At 41.3% G+C, this 23,594-nt stretch overlaps 1 protein-coding gene across 7 annotated transcripts in view; it reads right to left on the bottom strand.

The window, feature by feature from the left end:
- The window catches only part of epha3 (eph receptor A3), a 142,915-nt gene that overhangs the window by 32,111 nt on the left and 87,210 nt on the right, over positions 1 to 23,594 (bottom strand). For 5 of the 7 annotated variants that reach the window (XM_037789169.1, XM_037789168.1, XM_037789173.1 and 2 more), the window contains 7 exons: positions 19,018 to 19,173; positions 14,538 to 14,897; positions 9,414 to 9,538; positions 2,882 to 3,044; positions 2,646 to 2,751; positions 2,112 to 2,176; positions 768 to 893 (listed from right to left, as the gene is read on the bottom strand). In XM_037789169.1, the coding sequence (XP_037645097.1) occupies positions 768 to 893; positions 2,112 to 2,176; positions 2,646 to 2,751; positions 2,882 to 3,044; positions 9,414 to 9,538; positions 14,538 to 14,897; positions 19,018 to 19,173 (1,101 nt within the window). The remainder of the gene's footprint in view (positions 1 to 767; positions 894 to 2,111; positions 2,177 to 2,645; positions 2,752 to 2,881; positions 3,045 to 9,413; positions 9,539 to 14,537; positions 14,898 to 19,017; positions 19,174 to 23,594) is intronic. The other 2 variants (XM_037789170.1, XM_037789172.1) reach the window with 1 other exon arrangement.

Here is a 23,594-nt window from a genome sequence, read left to right on the forward strand (position 1 = left end):
AGTTGAGCAGAACAACTTGTAATTTCACCATCTCTCCCTCCATCATAGAGGAGGGCTGGATAGAAGGGACCTCAAGCTGGGGCATTAAATGCATTCTCATTCCCAGCTGTGCGGTATATGGCACACAGTTAAACTAGCCTGCTGCTACGAAAATGTAGATATATGGGAGCGCTACATGCGCCTCATTTTTTTTCTGTATGTGGTCGAGCACTTGGTGCGTCTTTGTCATTTAAATAGAGCGTGAACGAGTAAGAAAGTAAAGTTACTGTGAGGTGAGAGTGGGGAATGAAGAGGTCGGCGAGAGGAAGAAACCATTTCTTTCTCTTAGTCTACTTTCTATTTTTATACGTTTTGATGTGGAATGACTTTTCAGCATCTGCTTTCTGCACTGATAAACATTTCCTTTGATGACCCAATCAAACCAGTGATCTGTGCCCATGTATTACAATTTACGTCCCTACGTTACTCAGTGAGACAATAGTTAATTGCTAATACTTCAGAGAATTCAGTGATGATATTGAGGTAGTGAAAGTCTAACATAGTCTGCATTTTTCTAGGGTGTCACTGATACATTACGTCACAGACTGGCAGAAGTTGAGACCTTTTTCCAAAAAGCTTTTCAGAGGGTCAATGCTAGAAATGAAATAAACTGAATTTGTGATTTTGCAATGTAGCTTTAGTCTTAGTTTGACTTTGCCTGCCTGAAATAACCTGTATGGTTTCTGTGTATGCAGCAAAGTCAAGCATTGTCCTTTGTCCGTTCTCACCTGCTCCCACCACTTTGTCGATGGCGATGCAGGAGGCGTCCAGCTCCTTCGCAAACTCGTGCACAGCCTGGCTCGGGTCCTCGTACGTGTGGGGGTCCACGTAGGTCCTGATACCCGGCAGACGCACTGCAGCAGGAGAGAACAGGTTGCATCAGTTAAAAACACAGTGCCTCCTTATGTGTGTCCTTACATCCATATGTCCTCTGAACATTTTAATGACTTTGTAAGGACATATTGCCTGGCTAGTGCTCAGCTTTACTATTAAAAAAACAGCACTCAAAACAGATCGAACTCTGGGCAACAAAACCAAATCTTTGAAGATGATGTAGTCTTCATATAATTGAGTTTTGGTAAAGAATTTCCGAGCAAACAGGAGCCAGTAAACGCAGCGAATCTCGAGTTAGAATAACAGATGCTGCTAAGTTGAACAATATGGCGTACCTCCAAGCCATGACGCACACACGCTGGTCAATGTGCAGCTGATTTGTGATACACACAAATTAACTAACAAAGAACCACTCAACATTTTTGTGTGAGATATATGTTTTAAGACAGTCTTTAAAAAACACGTGAACCTACCCCTTTAAGCAATAAAGTTGTACTTTATTAGTCCCTGAGGGGAAATTCACGCTCTACATCTGACCTATCCAAACTATTCATGAAGCAGTGGACACACAGTTTGGTGCCTGGGGAGTTTGGGGCTGATACCTGGGTCAAGGTTAAAGGTAGGAGTACTCCTAATAAATAACACATCCTATTGGAATAAAGGAGAACAAGCAACAAAGGGGAAGCAAGAACATAGGAGTTCATTTTAAACATGTTGTCCCTTTGTGTTGGTCATGTTAGTTACCTTACACAATGGTCCAATCTCACACAGACAATTTCAACTTTACAAAAAGCCACGTGAGACTTTGTGTCACTGGTCAAAAATGTATCAATGGAAAGGACTTTTCTTTGGAGTAAACCCTATAATCAGAGACAGTTTAAACCCTGAGTCTCAGTACTCGCTGTAGCTGGCTAAGGGAACAGTCTCATCTTGTTCCTTATCCAAATGAAGCCTCCAGGATTGCTTCGCAAATGGACCGAGAAACCGTCATCTCAACATGGTCTCGGTCCGATTACTGTCTTCTCATATGACCAAATGAACCGAGGTAAAGGGGAAACCACTTCCAGCTTGGAAATAGGCCGCTCTGAAACAACCGCCGTCGGTAAAGATGCTCTGAGGAAAAACATCTCCTAGATGTAGCTATCAAACTATCGATACTGTATTTCTGCTGTGTGAATAGTACAGTGCAGAGAGGATAGATCGAAACAGGCCTCACAAAAGCAGGGTGCAGTACTTACAGTGGCCGTTGCCAAAGTGCAGTCTTTTCTCATCAGGATGTTTGGATTTGCTGTGGCAACAAAACCTGCCAATACAAACAGAGAAAGGTCATAAGTAGTGCCACATCTCCCAACAAGACTTCACCCGTTGGCCCAGCCTGAAGGCTATATAGTGAGAGTATGTGTATGTGTGTGTGTGTGTGTGTGTGTGTGTGTGTGTGTGTGTGTGTTTGTAATCCCAGCTCTTATAAACCAAGAGAGGATCAGTAAGTCTTATAATGAGCCGTGGATTTATACTCTCTCTGAACACTACTGACTGCCAATTTCAGCCACACACACACACACACACACACACACACACAAACATGCAATTCTTAGTTTCCTCTTATACATTATGAGGTATTTGGTGAAACATCAAAATACATAATATGCGCCCATTTTGAAAAATACAAATACAATCAACTTTCAGGCTTTGAAGGGAGAGAGCACAAGCATCTCTGTGATTGGAGGAATAAACACTCAGTGGGAATGGAGTCAAGTGAGCGGCGGACAGACCTGCCAATCAGGACGTAGAGAAGCACAGTGAGCAGGATGATGGCCACGGCGGAGGAGATGGCGATCAGAACGACCTGGCTGCTCTCACTGGAGATGGAGAAGGCTGCTGAAAGACGGAGAGCAAAAGGTAATGAGCAGTGTCAAACTTGGCTCCATAATCTCAGTATTCATCATCAGTTATTTCTCAGGACAGAACTGGCTCTCACTATAAAACTTGTATTCTGAGCTGAACTTACAGTCGGGGCTGGTCTCAAACTGGAAGCTGGGGCTGCTGGCTCCGTATCCGGCGGCTGTGCGAGCTCTGATCTGCAGCAGGTAGGCCGTGTTGGGCTTCAGACCGTTCAGAGTCACGTTACAACCACGAGCACGGAGAATGGTGTAGCTGGTCTCCTGCTCCTCCTGTAAAACAAGGCGGACAATGGAAGAGACAGAAAGGAAGTCAATATTTATGAGACAGTTATTTATTTATTTTTAAATACTACAATTTAGTCTGGGTTGGAACTATTAATGATAACAATATACAGTTCATATAATGCAACAGTTTATGCATTAAGTGCATGTACACACACCCACACAAACATCCCAGACAGTTTGGCAGCTTTCTTCCCAATCTGATGAATTATGTCCTTCTTATTTTATGACTTCTCTCCTACTGATCTCCACTGATAAAACAACAGGAGGATTTACACACCAGCGCTGCTTTCGGCACATTGTTTCCAGATGTGGAAGGAAGAAAAACGGTGGGGAAAAGATGAGAGGACAGGAGGTAGGTGGAGAAGAGAGAAGATAGAAAGTAGCTTTTTTTGTTTTGGCTCTGTGCAGTGATATTTCCACAGTGAGGTTAACAGGCGGAGGATGTTTATGTCTATTTTTCGTGCAGTAGTATACTCCATTATTGTCAGGTGTTACTTATATAGAAATATATAGACTTCATAGATGAAACAAAAACAATCTGTTACTAATAAAAAAAAATTGTGAAAAGAAAACGGACATTCACAAACAAAAATGTTCATGTATATTTAGTGAGTTGATGTGAAACAGAATCATGTTTCAGAAAAACAGTTTTGTCCCTTTTAGTTTCACCCCATTTCCTAATGTGCACCACACATTTTATAATGCATAAGTAATCCACAACATGCATAAAGCATTCTATATGCAGATTAGTATTTATTTTAGTTTTTTATGTGTGTAATATTATTAAAGAAAAATATATTAAGTGTGATTAAAATGCATTTTTTTTCAACCCTATGGCTTAAAACAAAGATGTGAAAGTAGAATACAACAGCAACTTTACATTTCCACTGGTGGATTTTTGAATTACCAGCATCAATTTCTGCTCCAGTCTTTTCAAAATAAACTTCACAGGAAACAACTTGGTTCAGTTTAGGCAAGAAAACTACTTTCAGCATCAGGACAGCATAACGTAACATAAATTCAGAACCAGTAACACACCAGTAACTTTTTTACTTTACTATAATTAAAGAAAAATGAATATGAATGAATCATTTCTTCAACAAAAATACACTTTATGTCAAATGTTGTGTTTGAATTGTTGAGCTGGGTGAAAATTGCTGAGCCAGTCCGTGCTGCAGAAACACTTCCAATCACATGATTACAGAACCAGTTTGATGCTCTGAAACAAACTGCTAAATAGGACGGAAAATAGGACGAGACCGATCTTAAATCTTAATGACAACCTATAACAGATGACTTCAACAATCCTGAAAATGAGCTACATGTTTTTGCAACGTGGCCAAGCTCATAAAAATCATCCAAGGCCAAATCGTGTTCAGGCATAGTCAAATCATTTTATAGACCCAGTTATAAAGAGGCGCTCATTGGTACGGGCAATAGCATAAACACAAGTCGACATTCACTCACACACACACGAGCAGCGTCCAAAAGAAACTTCAGTCCCATTAATGGAGTGGATCAGAGTTTTATGGTGCACAAAGCTTTTTAAACTGCTCGATGTGTGAGGAAGTAACTGATACACCAGACCTGCGCTGGGACAACTCTTCATCACAACTATAAATCTACTCGCAGCTTGTCACCGTTCCGCGTCCAGGACAGCATGTGATCCCCTGGAAAAATCACACACAGGTGTGTGTACAAGCATCTCTGTATGTGTGTGTGTGTGTGTGTGTGAGAGAAAGAGATACAAAGAGACAGAGAAAGAAACTCAGGTCTGACGCCTCTCTTTTATGGATTCTGCAGTCCGACAAGCTGTGTGATTTTGAGCTATTCACTTGTGTGTGTGTCACCAGAACTCTGCTAGAATTTAATACGGCCTCTGTGCTGCGTTCTACTTTGACAATCTAAACAAAGCTGTAGGAAATTATAGCTTGTATAACACACACACACACACACACACACATATAGATGCAAACTCATGCAGACCCCAAAACAGGAGATGTACAGCAGAAGTCTTGTAAATACAGCGTTTGAGCCAGCATTCCTTCCATCTAAGACTAAATAAACAGCCCAAATTAAAGTGGATCTGAAGCTCTCTCTCTCTCTCTGCTCTTTAGATTGCAGTGATAAAACATGCAAAAACAATCAGCCAAGTGTATTCCCACAAATTCTATTTTCACAAAGTGCACTTGGAAGTGCCTTATCGGCCGTAGAGCGCCCCAAAGCCGGTTAAAGCGTCGGGAAGATCGCACAGTTAGCCCGGGATTTCCAAAGATGAAACACCTCTCTTCTTCTGGGAAGTTTTCTGGTTGGGAATTCCCGAGAATATCACCAGATATTCCCTAAGAATTCCCATATATAGGATACACAGTTCGGGAACAGCCCTTGCACTTTTGGAAACTTGGGCCTCTGGTTTCCTGACCGTGTGACACAGTGGTATGTGTTGGCCGAAAGAGCGGTGTGGGCCAAGACGAAGGCAAAAGATGGTTAGGTTCATTCAAAATAAGTAACTGCAAAGGTTTTCTTGTCAGCTACTGATATAATGAAACTCTTCATGTCTTCACCTTTCTTAAGTGGTTTATATACCACCTAGCCATAACCTAAATTTGTTATTCATTACTATTTATATGTCATAAAAGCAATAGAAATGGATTACTTAGCAGGACTCCATGGGAAATGTATTACTTAATATTAATCTTACAGTAATCCAGGCTGTTCTCATACACTGTTCATAGCTATACCTATGAAAAGTACATGCACTCTAATTCATATGTATCCCAGAAAATACATTGTATGTAATCCACGTAATTGTGAACGAGGAAGTATAAAGAGCAGCGAACGCTGCGTAGGGAGGAGGTCGAGGTGGATGGGTTTCAGGGTAGATTTCGCCCAGGAGACAGGTGTTCGTACCCTGTGTGAAACTAGAAGTAAACGTTGATTTATTTGTCTCGTAACTTCCATATTTAAGTTTCGCCAACTCTGGTGTTATCTTAACCCAAACCACGATCTATTCCTAAACCTGACTAAGTCATTTTTGTCAAGTAACTTCTGCACTTAATTTACGCCACTTCCGGTGTGGTGTTACTTTACTACGATCTTTCCTAAACGTAACTGAGTAGGTTTCTTGCCTAAGCCTCACAAAGTTATAAATTAAAGCTGGACATTCGTAGGAAAAAACACGAAACATGAGGAATAACTTTTCGTATGTTATCATATGAACTGTTGTATGATAATATGTTGAGTAATTATATCATCATATCTGTCATATATCTTAAAATGTATCATACCATATAGTTGCAAATAGTTTGTTGTAGCTACTCAACAGTAAATGTATGATATTCTTCTCCCTTGGTATCAGTGTAATGTAGAGTCTGTCAGTGCATCAGTTCATTGTTTTTTCCTTTTAAGTATAAATTCCTTTCAAGCTAAAAATCCATCAGTAGAAATGTGATCATTCAGTCGTTCCCAGAGAAGTTTATATTTCATGTAACTTCGGAAACAACAGATGCCATGTGCATTGAAGGTTATTTATGCTACTGGAGCCTCCGATGACTCGACATAATTTATGTGCTACGGTAAATGATCCATTGGATGCACATGGACGATTATTAAGACCATGTTTCCATCAGTTGGCAGGAAACGTTACGAAACTGGTGCACCACTTTAAGTATGAGAAGTCCAATCAGCACTTTACAGGATTTACAGACTAAATGACTTGTGACGATTAATATTTGTGTTCTGCCTCGCACTATAGTGCTCTCACTGGAAAAGCCCCAAACTACATAAATGGAATAAATCAAGTTTTAAAATGCCCCTCTTTAACACTTTTCCTTGTCCTGGTCTTTGGTTTTTAAACCCCACAAAGAAAACATAACCGTAATGACTTCCCTTGTCGCCCATTGGTTTGACCCAGAAATCTATTGGTCCATCGAGTAATTCATCTGCTATACAGAAGTAGTTCTGCTTTGAAGGATGTTGTGTGGTTGTTGGCGAGATGTTCCCTTTTTCTACATTAAGGGAAGCCAGAGTCGTCGGTAAATTGCTATTGAATTACATGATAATGTACACTGTGTGTGTCTGTTTTAAACTTGTGTAAATAAAGACAGAGGAAACCACAAACAGAGAAGTTTGGCTTGATGCTGCAAATCTGAACATCTTCTTCTTGCTAAAAGCTCTCTTTTAATCTCTCGGTCTGTTTTTGTGCTCCGTTTCACCATCCTGTTTATGTGTGCATGCAATTATATCTGCGTGTGTGCGTCTCTAAAAGCCTCTTTCTGTCTCATAAGTGAGTCATGGTGTGGTCTTGGTGTGGGGAATTTGTGCTCCAACTCTTGTCCTCCTACGGCCTTGATCGTTGGCATGCTAGAGGCCCTCAGCGTCCCTCCGCCTGCCACACGGAGAGGCCTCTATCCTGGCATGTTACGGGAGGTCTCCCCTGGGTGTCCCAGTTTGCTCTTCTGCATGGAAGAGCCTTTTGTCTGGGGTTTGAAATCCCTGGGTATGTATGGCTGCTGTGGAGAATCCTCTGGGAACCGTATGTGTTTGTGTGTCTGTCCCTGAGTGTCTCCAGTAATTCCTGAGAGACGATGTGATTAACAAGGATCAGCGCAATAGCCAAGAGATTATTCATTACAAAACTCTGTCACACAGACTCTTCCTTATACCCCACCCTTTCATTCTTTCCCCTATCTTCTTATATGCATTTGTAATGTGTGAGCTGAGAATTAGACCTGCAGTGAGCTCTGACCCAGTATTAGTCATTAACTTTTCCTCTCGCTGTTCTCCGTTTTAACATCTTAGGTAAGGATGGCTGAGCAGGGAACAGAGTTTAGAGAGGAAACAGCTTCTGTCTGCCTACTAATCAAGAGATTAGGGGCCACTGCTGGCATTCAAGCAAACTGGGATCTGGGACACATACTCATACACACACATATACACGTTGAATCTGCCAGAGTGATTAAACTTGCATCCACGGCTAATTTCACCATCAAATGTCAGCCATAGCGCAGCATTGGTCCTGAAAGCCAGTGTAATTCGTTCTGCACTAATTTCCCTCACAGAGGAATGAGCGACCCCACAGACGCGTTTACTGTCTGCCATAAAACTTGTCTCCATTAAGGAGAGGAGAGGAGAGGAGAGGAGAGGAGAGGAGGACAGGATGAGACATAGAGGGAGAGATGAAAAGAGGAGATGAGAGGTAAACATTATGGGAGGAGTATAAAGCAGAAGAATGAAGACATAAAGACAAAAACGAAGAAGAGACGATAGAGGTAGTAGGAGAGGAGAAAGGTGTGGTGAGAAATGGATGACAGGATGCAGGACGAGAACACAACATGAGGATATTTTGGGCTTGTTATAGTAGCGACACTGGGCAAAATCAATTTCACGGCAAAGATTTGAACCCAAACCCCAAAACTTTTTGGGGTTAAGGGAAACATGATTTCAAAACTGTTTTTTGTAATGTGACTTTTGACTCCATACATATAACAAGACGGAAAAGATCGTAGATTAACGAAAGTAATCCAAGGAAACACTGCATTTAAAGCAATAGTTTGTCATTTTGGAAATCTTTTGGAAACGTATTCACTTTCTCGCGAAGAGTTTGATGAAACGATTGACACCATTCTCAAAAGTGCCTTTCCTTAACTTGCATGCCTGGAGGAGGACTTTAGTGTGCATGCTCTATAGGCCCAAACACGTGGAAACGTGAGGAAGCCTGCAGAGACTCTTTCAGAGTATGCCCACAGTAAGCACATTTCAAATGCAATCTTTGAAGTCGGTCTCCACTTCTCCTTAATATACTGCATCTATAGGCTCTGTCCAAAGGTAGAAAAATCCAACCACTAGCAACTCTAATGGCACCTACACACAATACAACTTCCAAAGTCATCAGATTGCTGTACTAATCTCATTACACGACTATCTTGGGGTATCATTTGTTGTTGTTGTGGTCTCCACATTACACGAGGGATTGACGACTGGGGGTCACACATTACAAGACGTTTCACAAGGAGGAATCCCCGACAAGTCTTTCTGGTCTCCAAACTACAATTAGTCAACAAAACATGTGAGAAGTGATACGGGAAAAGACGCAAGACCATGCATGAGACAGAAGTTCTTTCCTCCAAAAAGGATGTCCGTAAGAAGTTAGCTATCAAAATAGTTTGTGCAATAATTTGCAGCAAAAAACCAAGGAAGAAAAAGAAAAGAATATGTAGGAGAGAATGGTTGGGGAGACATGAGCAGCGAGGATTGTCTGTCTTGCAGAGAGATTTGCTGATATTCTGTTGAAGACCCGAATCTCCGAACACTGTCGACGAGTGGAAAATCAGGGCTGACAGATTCTGCACCAACCTTTTCGTAGTATTTGATCTCATAGTCGAGGATGATGCCGTTGGGTCTCTCTGGCTGCTGCCAGGACAGCGAGACGCTGTTTCGAGACGTCTTCTCCTTTCTGATCACTGCGACCGGGGATGGAGCTGCGGGAGAGACATGGACAGACAGACAGAGTGAGAGAGAAAGAGAGTGAGTTCCTTCGTAGTGAGGTTCAGTGGAAGTTCAGTCCTCCGGTGTTGCATCCTGGCAATTGTCTATGGTTCCTGTTAGCCTAATTCAGTTTGCTGCCCAGTGGGGCCGCATTAAAGGCTCTGGCCCAGGAACGAGACCATGTACACTGATGCAAATACTGGCTAGTGCATACAGTATACTCACACACACACACATACACTGGCTCAAAGACTTATAATACTGACATCAGTGCACTTCAACTATGTGAGAGTGATGCAGTAGATAGTGCTTATAGATTAGATGATTCATCTTTAACCCTTCAAAACAAAACGTTATACATTTTACTAATGAAGTTGCCATGAACCAATATGTTAGTGTTTTATAATACTGGTATAATGGCGGCATAAAACCGTGTCAGTGGTAGTCATATTGTCGCCTCCACACTCTTCTCCTTCAATATAAACTGAGAAACCTTTACAGATTTAACCCAACCTTGAACTATTGACATTTTCTTCTCACACGAACAAATAGCCTATTAATCTTTCTACTGTTGATAACCAGTCTTATAACTCAAGCAATTAAGTGAGTGAGTAAAAGCTTTGACATGTGTATATCTGAAAGGAATCACTGAGTAATGTCATCAAAATGAAGAAAACCACGCTAAGTGACTCTGGAGCTGGTGAGAATATCAAACTCCCATTGAGTCACATTAGTTCTTGTTTATGTTGCTTATACAACGCGGTACATTTGCATGTCCTTTAGCGTTTCATTGTAGCGTCTATTGTTCCTCTGCATTTCTCAGCAATGTGTTTTAATTTGAATATATATAAACCATCTCTTCCCCTTTCTCTCACTGCTGTCCCTTTTGGTGTGGCTCTTTCTCCCTCGCCAATCTTCCTCGCCAATCCTCTTCACCCATGCATCGCCTTGCCTCGGGGAGTTCACATGGTCCCAAGTAATTCAGCACGTCCCTCCCTCTATCAAGCCCTGCGCCCCTCCCTCCCTCCCTCCCTCATTCCTTCTCTCTCTCTCTCTCTCTCTTCACTCCCTTTCTCATTTCCCTTTTTTACTGCTCTCTAATTGCCAGGCAGCTCCGGGGCCAGCCCGGCATCTGAGGCATCGACTTTTAATTTTATTAGACCACAGGAAAAAACATGTTTGTCTTTGAAATGTTCGAGCCTTTCTTGATTGTGATTATATAGCAGAGTGTGTCTCCGTATGTGTGTGTGTGTGTGTGTGTGTGTTTGTGTCTATCCGTGCATATACTCGTGTGTATTTCCGCGGGAAGTTATTTTTTCTCTTGTAATGAATCCAGATGGGGAGAATCTGTTTCTATACCCCCTGCTCCTCCTCTCCTCCTCTCCCTCTGGTTCTGATAGCGGGGTGAGGCTGTGCTTTTTATTGGCTCTGTGGTTTATGGTGGTAATGATTTACTGTGTCTGGGCCGCTTGGAGGCAGCTTCAAGTTCCTCTCCTCCTCCTCCTACTCCTTCTCCTTGCTTCTCTCTCTCTCTCTGCATGTCTACTGCCAAGCACTTAATTTGCTGTCACTCTCTGTTTCTGTCTGTGGTATAACTGTAAAACCGATACAGGACACCAGGCCCATAATGGCCTTAAAAACTGGCCTTCAGCGTCATTCACCTGTGATGTGAGGGACACGGCACAGCTGCTGGAACACGTCTATTTATTCCGTCCAACACTGGTGGACTTATATTGGTAGCAACACTTTAGATTTCAATCAGAAGAGATGCTGTCCAATGACTTAAAAGCATTGCTAAGATCTGATATTGGCAGACTGAATCACAGACTAAACAATTCTTCTGTTCTTGTCTTTTGCAGAGAAGTTGTTTTCAAGAAGGTCATTTGAGTCGGTCCCCAATAAAAAGTTTTGACAAATTGTAGTTTTGTGTTTGATTTCTGTACTTCTTAACTCAGTTGCTTTTTTATTTAATAAACACAGCACGTCCCCTGGATGGTTAAACATCATTGGGCCATCATCGACATAACTGAATACAGCATTGATCAGTGGCCACAAGAGTTTATTTACCAATACCAAGTTTGTAGCCGTGATTGCTGAATGAAATCTGGTTTTGTTGCAGCAAGGACATTTAGTCTCTCCCACGATGATTGAGACTATGAATATGGGATCTCGTCTGTGATAGATAGATGCTAACGGTAAGAAAATGGTGACTGGTCAGTGTATTATTATTTTCTTTCTTAATCTCAACAAACAAAAGAAACCTCAGCTCAGATTTGTTGTTCACATTGTAGCATTTTCAGGGAAAACATAGAGTCTACTGCGTCCTTTCGGATTTTAACGCACCAGAGAAGCTTTTGTTTGCTTGTCATCTCTCTCTCTCTTCATTCCTGTCTTCTATTCACACCATTTTGTTTGTTCATTCTCTTGGACTGCACAGTTATTGATCCTTACCACCTTCAAACTTTGGAGGAATACATTATTGATATGTGAACACATACTGAGATGAAATATTAATAAGCCTGAAGCAATGTTCTCTCTCTATGTTCCATTGTGGTCACCAACAACCACATCATCATATCAACAAGCAGATGAGGAAGTTATTCGCCCAGGCATGTACAGTATATACTGTATATACTGTATGTGCCTGTGTTTTGTTCTTGTTAGAGCCACTAGAGCCAAGTTCAGCTGCAGTTCAGACTGTTGATATTAGACTACTTTAAATGTGGATCACAGTTACTCTGTTGTTTGCATAGTTATGACAATGAGTGGAGGGCAAAGGATGTGGAAGGAGGAGAGCTATCTGACAGCACCTTGACAGCGCAGCCAGGACACACAGCTCCTTCCCAGGGAAACACTTAATCCAGCTTTTAACAGCTTTGGCATCTGTACGTGTGTGTGTGAGTGTTTATGTGAGAGAAAGTGTACTGTAGACGGGTGGGGCTAGTGCACTGACATACCTAATCCTTGTAAACTCTCAGGGCTGATGGAGAGTGTGCAGCTGCAGGCGGAGATATATGTGGGTGTGTGGTACAAGGGAAGGTGGGTATGTTTGTGCTTCTATGTGCTTGATCTATGATATGGAAAGATTCATCTCTTCTGATGATCCCTCAAACATTAAAGATGTTTTTTAATATTCAGATCACACACATAACCCTCTTAGCGTTGATAAGTCCTCTTCAAATCTAATATGTATGCCGATCGCAGAGAGATTCCCCCTGACTAACCACGCAGATTATAACGGTTAATAATAAAAAAACTCATGCTAAACCTTTCTCTATTTTTCATTTCGAAGGTCTTTACTTCACATGTGTAGTTTTGAATCCCCTTTGCCCTTTCCCCCTCATAACAACATATGATTTGAGTCGTGACTTATCTGCAGCCTGGGCACGAGTGCACGTAGAGTATGTGAACACACACACACAAAATCTATATTTACCTCTCATCCCTGCCCTGTCACTTTAAAGACGTCATGTCTGGACCTTGTCACTTTTAATACAGCCAAGGTGTGACAACAACACAGAGCAAACGCAGCAGACGTCTCTCTGTGTATAGTGTGTACACACGACCTTTCGCATTTGCATATTCATCGCACCGACTCAGAGAGTTTACATATGTATGATTGAGTGTATCTATCCTTACAGTGTGTGTGTATGTGTATGTTTACCCTTGAGTCTTTCCCCAAGGAAGATATATGCTGTACGATTATCACACAGAAAGAGAAATCTTCTTAATTATGCCTTGCCTTGAGTTAAGAAAATGTGACATGTCCTGAGTCACTGCGTTGTCCTGCCTCACTGATTCGACCTGAATAATGCCTAAACACCAACAGTGACATGTAACTCAAAGCAACTCTTATGATCCTGAAATAAAGCAGGTACAAGGAGGTGCTATGTCGGCATTCAAATCAAAACAAACAACGGGCTGGAAGCACAATACTTCACGACATACCTAGACCAACCACTCTGTTGAAATTCACAGCTATTGCCATCTGCCTATCATCAACGACGTGATGTAGTGTCTGACCTCGCCGTATGACAACTTATGAGAGAAACCCCCATCTGTTCACTCTGCTCTAAAACCACCTTCCAAGTGCTAAATCACCTCACAAGGTTTGGGACCCAAAAGAAAAAAGGCCTACAGAGAGTTGTAGAAATGCGTAAAGAAGAAGAGAATAAGGGAGGGTGTGTGTTGAGTTTGGAAGGATCCTGTGTCCAGATGAAGAGAGAGATAATGACTGAGTGGAATAAAAACAATCGCTGAACTGCAGACACAAAAACATTACAGAACACAAAGGCAAACAGTGTAAGAGAACAGTGAAGGGAACGGGAATAGGGAACAGAATAAATCGATGCGCTATACGGCCAGACCTTTGCACATTCCTCGCTAGAGTCAGGGATTTCTGAGGTTTGGCGCTTTCTGCAGCAGCTAGATTTATTTTACTCTTGGAATTTCACAACACCGCTTCCTTTTGCCTTCATATTCATCTCAGGACTTGATGTGTGGAGAGATATTTGTATAAAAGATTGATGGGAGTTTTGGGTGCCCATCTTCACGTTAAAGGCGATCTGTTAAAAGGATGAGATATTTTCCTTTTATTTTTTGCGAAGGAGGAAGACATTCGATCTCTGTCGTTAAACAAGAGAACAGCGGCCTGGGATCGCCTTGTAAATGTCCAGGGCTGATGGTTGGAGTGCATATGTTTGGAGCACATAAACCATAGACTATATGATAGGGATATTTAGAGGGAGAGGGAGAAAAGGGGTGCAGCATAGAGAGAGGTATGTAGCTCTTCTTTTTTATTTATACACTTGCGGTTTTATCCACAGTAAAATTCAAATGATAGTTTTCTTCATGCATTAGAACCACACACCCATATACAGTTTATATATGGTGTCTGGACTCTTGTGGTTGTGTTGTAGTTAACCTCCTATATCTGTCTGATTATATGAGTGCATGCCTTTATCCATCTCCCCATCTGTTGTGACAACTCACCAGCTTGGTTGGTGGTGATGGTGACGGCGGCGTACTGCCTCATCTTGGGTGCCAGCGATGACACACCGTTCAGCGCCTCGATTTCAAAGGTGTAGTTGGTGTGGGCTAGCAGGTCGCCCACCGTCACCGTGGTGTTGTGGAGGCCCGCGGCCCTAGGCAGAAAGTGAACATTGCTCCGGCAGGGCTCGCAACGCAGGTTGCCGCCGTTGCTGCCGTTAGCGGCCTCGCCGCGGCAGCGCTTGCAGAGGACGGTAAAGGTGACGTCCCTGCGCCCGCCGGCGTCCTCCGGCCAGCTCCAGTCCAGGATAACGGAGGTCTCGTTGATGGAAGAGATCACGTTTCGAGGAGCTGAAGGGGGTCCTGGTAGAGAAGGAGAGGAAGTGGGATGGAGGTGAGTAAAGGAGGATGAGGTCATTAGATAAATAGGATGAGAGAGACGTTTGGATTGGGAAGAAAAAAGGTGGAAAGAAAGGTAATTAGTAGAAAGAGGCAAATAAAGGAGAGGTTGGAAATAGAATCAACTTCAAGCAGCACACTGATGTTAGATGGAATTAGATTTAGCAGCGGAGTCATTTGCCAAGTACAATACACACAGCATCTAAGATCTTCAAGAATTTAATAAAGACCATTATACACTATAAACTAATGGGGTTATTAAAAAAAAGAAAGGGGCAAGATTTGTCGAAAACATTGTGATGGATTTATCTGTTGCAGTGTGTATTAAATGTTTTCTGTTTTTCCAGGAAGTGAGTTTTCCAGTAAGAAACGAGCCATTTAATGAGGTCTTTAAAGTGCAAAAGTAGTGCACCTACTTGGTGATTTTCACTCAAGAAAAAATGTATTGAATGCTGCACAATGTAATTGTGGTTTAATCATGGTAATATCAGGGTTGAGATAATATGAGTCTGTGTATGTGCTGTAAATTGGATCTGTTTTCTGCTCTTTTTTGGATCAGTAAAAGAAGAAAAGGGCATAACAGCCTCTTCCACAAAAAAGCCTGTCAAACTCAGACTGACATATAAAAGTAAAAACGTCTTATTGCAAACAGATCCCTCTGAATATTTCCAGATTTGTATATCAAAGCTATGGCTGTAATTACATGGAGAACAAAACAAAACTGCCAAATAACTCTCTGTTGAGAAGTTGCAGGAGGAGGAGGGAAATGGGCTTAGCGGATCGTGTCTTGAGATAAAATGCTTTGTTTGGTTTGTTTGACTTGACAGGAATTTACTTCACTCCCAAACTATGCACAGCTCCTGTCTCGGTGATCTGCATTATAGACTTTGTGTTTGTGCACGAGAGAAATCAGAAGAAAGACACACCAAATGCTTTGGAATCAGAAAATGCCATCAGGGTATCTGAAAGGCTCACAAATCTAAATTGAAGACTTCTTAAGACATGTTTGATGTTGAGACGAATCTAACGGGACTGATGTTTAAGAGCAGTTTTGTTTCTCCTAGGTTGTATAATCTCTCTAATAGAGCTCAACGGTGACCGCCCACTTTTTGAACGGCGCTGTTCCAGAAGTGAATTTCCCATCCATTCAATCCATTGACATTTCAGAAAATCCTTATATAAAGAGTTTTAAGCATGAAGCCAAGTCAACCAGCTATGAGATGAATCATGGCCATAAAACATCTGATTCAGAGCAAAAAAATAAAATAAATTGAAAAATGGAAAAAAAAAATCAGAGGTACAAGGGAACTACTCATCCCATAAAGCATTAAGAATGGTGACTCGCCGTCTTTGGAAACTCCCGAAAAACTTTTAAACTAACCATTGTCGATCTAAAATGAAGAGAGATTCAGCAACTGCATGTATATTTCTCGTCTCAAATGTTTTCAGAAACACATTTCGGTGAACTATTTTCGTAACATAAGAGAAAGTTACAAAATGAGCCTCCATGTTGGTCCGGTTTGAAATCTGGGAGCAGATCATGTGCTGAACGTACGAGTGCGTACGAAACACGTACCCTCACTACCTGTTTGCGGTTGCGGTAAACATTTCTATGATAACAGCGAGTTCCACCAATCAGAGACGTCGCTGTTACACCTAGGATTGTGGGTAGTGTAGTACTTGTCCATGACATTGTGAATAAAACATGTTTTTTTTTAAAACAAGGTTGATATCATACAGACTTGTTGCTTCTACAGGAGCATATACCATTGTTTCACAATATCATTGCTCATGGTAAGTCTACCTTGGATGGTTACGACATTATAGCTAATAATCAAATCCACGATTCAGAATATGAATGAGATTTTCACTTTAAACTCACTGTTGAGCTCTATTGAAACCATAAAACTAAATGAGTTTAATGCACAATAAGGACACACTGAAGGGGCAAAATATGCTATTACATTAGGCATATAGTAAAAGAACACCGTTCATGGTTTTAAGTCTCCTCCTCAGCCTCAACAGAAATCACTCAATGCAAAGAATTTGACGTCCTGTTACTGTCATCAAAATTAAATCTGATTGGAAACATTTGATTCCAAGTGCGATCAGGCAGCACATCTCATAGCCTAATAATTGTGAAATCTTTCTCTACCACTGAGACCAGCGCTAACATTCAAGGGGCTCTCAGCCAACTCAAGTCAAGCAAAAAGCACAAAATAATTTGTCAAGACCTTACTGTCAAAACCATTACTCCTTTCACTAACGCAGCGAAAGCCTCCTCCGAGAAAACAGCTTATGACTGGATACTGTCGTCAACAGTATCCATTATTAAGAACGTATATATATCAACCTGCTCTGTGTGCTCTTAAAAGTGAGACTGTATTATTTTCTTTGATACTAATCTGACCCTGACAGTCCTCTGGCTCACCTATACAGCTCACTCCCCTGTCCACATCAAACTCCTAGACCTGTAATTCATACACGATATTACCTGCACAGGCATGCACACGCACACATGCAGGCAATCATGCACTAATTCGAGATGTCAAAATAATGCATTGACATCGAGATTAACATGTGACATGAATTATGGCGTGTAAGAACCGAGGATGTGTGCGTAATCTCCGATCCCTCACAAAGAGACGTATGTATTGGTAATTCTCTTTAGGCTCGTTCCAGCCTCCTACATACTGTATCACTGGAGATCACTTGATTTGGAAAAAGAAAGTGATTTGATGGTGATGATCAGCAGGACGGACCGGCACTTCTTGTGCATATTTGTGTTAATTTGGAGGAGATGCTGTGGGCTGTATGGTATGCATTGATGCATTTTTAAGTGGTGGAACTGAATTCTTGGAAATACATACTATACTTTATACACTGTTAGGACAGCTGTTACACAACCGTCCCACGTTGAATACAGCAGGAAATACCATACTGTTGGAAGAATATCTTTTTTAGTTTTTCTTTAGTTTCTCATTTTTCTGCCAACATTTTCAAAATTTCCAGACTCAGTTCTAAACAACCTCTATCCCACCGCTAACAGTATAATCAAGATCATTATCTCCTAACAACGTATCTATTCATTTGCAGCCCTCGCGCCGCTCAATCTGTCCCACCGAGGTGAAATTTGCCTAGTTGACAAGATGGCGTTGAGATAATCACGACGGGGACCTGCCGTGACTGTCTTTCTAATGAGGATCCTGTCTATGGCTGTGGGCATCGATTTGTATTTTCTACTTGCTCTCAACACGGTGCGAGACTTTTTTTTTTTTTTTCTTCCTAGCCCATTTAGTAGCAGATGTATCCATAACCTGACATCAGGGAATGCAGTGATTTATAGTTTTATGGGGAATGCATTTTGGAGGGCTCGCAGGAGGCATCAGCATCTGCAATCCATTTGCATCAGAGGGAGGCAAAAGAGAATCATGTAGGGAGCGGAAAAGGTGATAAAGAGTTCTTGGGCAACCGTGGCTTTGGTGACCTTTAAATAAATAAGGAATGTTAACGCTCTTTTGTCTATTAGTGAGCCATTTTGTACCGGTGAATCAATCTTTAACTCCATTATGTGTATCCAACTATAAATTAGATTCTGCTGACTAGAAAAATACACTGTAAACACTGTTAGACTGTTTACATGAGAAAAACAACAAGCTTCTGGATTAAATGTGCATGTATAGGTTTACAGTGTGTATCTTTTTCATCAAATATCTTTTTTTGTGTTGTACAAAAGTACGTCTATAACAATGTGGAGCACCGGACGAACATAGTTTTCAGCACAAATGATTTGTGTGAAACACATCTGAAAGCATTTTCACCATCATAGGACACTAAAACTCAGTGACAACCAAATGAATGGGTTTGAGCATCTCTTCAAGGCGAGGGTAAGACAGGTTTCATTGCATGTTTTATGGGCTAATGAGAAAAATCCTCCCACACCACATTGGAGGGCGTCTCTGGTCGGATACCTGATAGAAAAATAACATGCCGTGCAGAGGAGGGAACCTGCATCACATAAGGATGCCACTAAGATATATAGTCCCAAATGTAATGCTAAGTGTAATATTAAAAGCACACTTACGGGTACAGGCCATGGAGGCAGGGTCTCCCTCGGCACGGAAGTAGTTCTTCTCACAGCCGCAGTGCAGCGACCCCTCATGGTGAGAGAAACTGTGAGGCGGACACTTTGAACACTCCATGTTTCCCAGCGTAGATTTGTAGAAGCCGGCCCTGCACACTGGAGACAAAAGAACACAGACAGATGCATGAGTGTCATGCTGAAGCAGCACATCGATAGCTATCTAATACAAGTAAGAAATGAACTCACTACACATATAAACAAACTGCAAGAAGAGGAGTGAATGTAAATCTGCTGAACCCATTGACTGCTAGTAAAAAAACAAAAACAATAATTCTCTGAAATGTCTTTGTCTCTGTTTCTCGCTCGCTTCATCTCTCAGAAGGCACAACATGAATAATGCAAATTGTCCCCTCAGATAAAAGGACTGTTCTCTTTAAATATCAGTGGTGTTAAATCTGCACTCAGCAGCTCTTTTAACTCCTACTCACCACAAATCTGTTGCAATCTGTGCAAGTAGGGTGACACTCCACCTGTGCAAAATATATCACATGTGTATGTGTGTTTGTGTGTCTGTGTAGGAAGGAACATCAAACGTAACTTTCCTTTATGTTTTTCTCTCCTTTCTCTATCAATTTAGTTCCACTGCACTCTTGTATTCTCTTTTCTTCTTCTTTATTACATGGTGTCATCTTGATGATGGGATACAAAGCTTTTACTGCCCATAGACAGCAAGGTTTAACACCAAAAGTACTGATGTATTTCGACTGTCAGTACACAGTAACTGCAAATTCAAATAACACAGGTCACAGGACTAAAGCAGCATTCAGCCGGTATTTTACAAATATTGCAGGAATTCAATATCTTTAGAGGAGATCAAAAACTATTAAATGTTTTCACTAAATCTAAAGGTTAACAAACTCTTGCAATACTGGGAAAACATGGATTGCGTTTATGGCCTCATGCAACACATTCTCACTCCCAACTCGTCAAATACCACCATTTGATCAGCGCCCCTCGGCATCGGAGACCGACACACGGGGTACCCCTATTAAGTTACTTTTGAACTGGCATGTATTTCCATCAGTATAACGTTTGTATAAATGCATAGGTGACTAACCGTTTGTTCTACTTCTTGTATTTCTATGTTTCTTGAAAAGGTTCTTTCAGATACTCAGGTGCCCATGACAGATATACGGTTCCTAATAGCATTAAACAGACTACAAACCCATAGGCAAAACTGAAACACTGGTTTTTAGATAAGGTACTCCTGTAAAGACAGTAGGGAGGGTTGTATGTAGCTCATTTAATGGACCAGTTTGAGTATAATAGGAAGTGTGTATTTTAGCCTGTTTTCAGAATAATACCTGTTAATGCCTGATGTGAATATGTTCTGATTATTGATGTTTTGTTTGTGCTTTTATATGCCGCTTATGCAATATTCAACTATCTTCACATGCAGGTACACACACTCGCACACACCTCTATGACATCTAACTACAACAAAGACCACAAAGGAAATAAATCCTGTGACTTTTTGTGTTGTGCTTGATGTTCTTTTAATTGTGCATGTACAGTATTGGTGCTGCAACCATTTAAGTTACGAATTAATTAAACAAAGCATGGTAATTTTTATTAAAGAAATTGCAAAAAGTCTTCCCACAGACAAGTATGGTTTCATTATGCATTACATAATTAACCAATCACCTATTTTTTTTTTATCAATGTGCAAACATGGAACTTTTACAGTAATCTGATACTGTTGCAAACATACACAGACAAGAAAGCTCTCTCTCTCTATCTATCTCTCTCTCTCCCTCACACACACATGCACACACACACACACACACTAGATTAAAAAAATGGCCAGCACCAATAGCAGCGAGCCAGCAGAATGTGTGGGCTCAGCAGAACAGGTCTGACAGATCCCAGTGGTGGACAACATACTAAAGCAAAAGCCAACACTGCTGATACTACTGCCATATTCATCACTGACACTGGCACACCAAGGTCCCATGCTGCCTGAAACACTCCTCCAGCTCCCCTTTACAGTGTGCATGTGTGTGAGAGTAATAACATGTGAGTCGGGTTTAAACAGCCCAATATAATCCTACTGATGGAATGACAACCACAACACTTGCTGACACACACAAAACAGACCACCCCGATTGGAGGACGCGCCAGGAAATTAGACCTGACAGCCAGCGCCCCCGGCCAATCAGGTGAGAGGAGCAGCGAGATAGCCGCTGGGTCAGCAGAAAGGCACGAGGAACATAAAACAGGAGTGTGGATAAACAGACAGAAGTTAGAATGGATTAATCTCATAACGGTGGCAGACTGAGATCTGATCCCCTCGATCCATAAACAACCTTTGACGGAGTGCACATGCCCCCGAACACTTCACCTCTGGATAACACCAAACAAAGATCCCTTCACTATATACACGGGACAGTTAAAGCACCGCATGGCTCGAGTCCAACTAGATCTGGTTCCATTTATATATCGTCTGTGCGAACTCCTGGCATCGCTCTTACGGCGGATTAGAAACTAATCAATTATGGCGATATTCATATTCACAGGAAAGCTGTTGGCGAGATTTGATTTAGTTTTCATATTAAGATATTATTTAATATGATATCATTGTGGATTATATTTTTTTCTTTTTCTTGCACTGCTAGAATAACAGATTAAGACAAATGAGACGGATCAAGACACTTAATTTATCTCAAATTGTACAGCTATAGGCATTATGCATTTGGAGTTTCCAAATCTGTCTGTGGCTTTCGGCCCAAAGCCCATTGGTTCCTACTGAAGACTAACTCTTTTAAAATGGGTCACAAATATTGATTCATTTTGGAAAAAGGCTAAATAATTTCCTCTAACAGCTGGACATTTTAGTTTTTAGCAAACATTACTCACACAGGAGTGAATGGTGTGTTTGTTGGTGACCATTTTCAGCTGTGGATTATTATACATTTTGGGCGTTAGTGCATATTTGTGGTAGCGGGAGTTTGTTTGTTTAATGGTGTGGCTCACTGGTGTGGTTTTATTAGATTTGGGACAACAATAGAGGTAATAGTACAGAGGAATGTGCTGTATAATTCTTTAGCTACACCACAAATCCTTTCTAGTAGGATCAATTTGTCAATATTACGAAAAATATTGAATATCACTAGACTTTATCCTTTAAGCTCGGCGCTCTAAAACTGCTGGCAGAACTTAACATCTCACCAGACTTGGACGAAGGACTCTGGCAAGTCAACACTCCACAAACGTCAGAAAAACAGCTTCATTTCCACTTGGAAGTTAAAAATATACGGGGACTTTTTCAGTGCGCAACACAGCCGTGAAACTTATTAGGCACAGAGAGGATCCCATAAACTTGCAATGTAAAAATCAATAACCAAAGCTGCACTTAACAGTATGAGGTTTTCATATGACAGTATAGTGATATGTTGTATTTCCTCGACCGCAAACCCTAAAAATATTTTTTTATAACAGTTGGAAAAGGATAATAAAGGCCCCGTTTCTTCCCTGCATGTGTCTGCCAGGATAGAAAGTAGCTCTGACAGAGGCTGATGGTAAAATCAGATTCGGCTCGCAGGAGGTTAACTACTCATCTAGAGGAGAACCGAGTTGTGTTACACTGACATTCACCAGCAGTGTGTGTATAGTGGCATGAGTGGATAGCATGATACCGTGTGTGGTAGCATGTGAGTGTGTGTGTGTGTGTGTGCCCCAGGAGAGGAAACGCAGCACCTCTTCAGATGACAGAGTATGTGTGATTAATTAAAAGATGTGTGTGTGTGTGTGTGCGTGGATATAACATGTACAGAGACACACACACTTCAGAAGAGCATCACTTCCTTGACAAATAGAGAGAAAATGAAATATTTGCCGAAGAGAAAAATATGAAGGTTATCCCCCTGAATCATCTTTTATTTATTTTCAAATCAATAACAGCAGCAGGAACACCATGTAAGGAGTGTATCACTGTATCCCTGTAAGTAGTCCTTTGTGATACACGCACACATACACACACACACACACACACACACACACACACACACATCTCACACACACACAAACATGCATTCAAGTTGAAATTCTTGCAAATACTTACACGCCCACAGGGGTATAACACAATGTCTTGCTACTTTCGACATAATGACAGCTGAAACACAATCTCTTCATTCACTTTTAAAGAGCACTACACACTTTTACACGTTTACACACACACACACACGTGCACACAGACACATGTGCACACATGCAGCTCCAGCAGCCACATGATACGGTGGTTGTAAAATAACTGGGGCTGCAATTTGCTCAATCAATAGTCTAGGTCATGGGACACCCTCATCAATAATTAACGTGACTGCTTGATGGTCTAGTGGTCACATGCAGTCCCTCTTTTTTACTACGTGTTAGTGGACAACCTGACCTGACCTTGGTGATTTTGTTACTATGCATCTTTTGAATGGGACTTATTGTCTAAAGGCCTTTTCTGTGTGATTAATTTGCACCTTAATATATTTTTTTGAACTGTGAATACTTTCATACAGAACGGCAAAATTACA

This window comes from Sebastes umbrosus, chromosome 13 (assembly GCF_015220745.1).
Source record: "Sebastes umbrosus isolate fSebUmb1 chromosome 13, fSebUmb1.pri, whole genome shotgun sequence".
Classification (NCBI taxonomy): Eukaryota; Metazoa; Chordata; class Actinopteri; order Perciformes; family Sebastidae; genus Sebastes; species Sebastes umbrosus.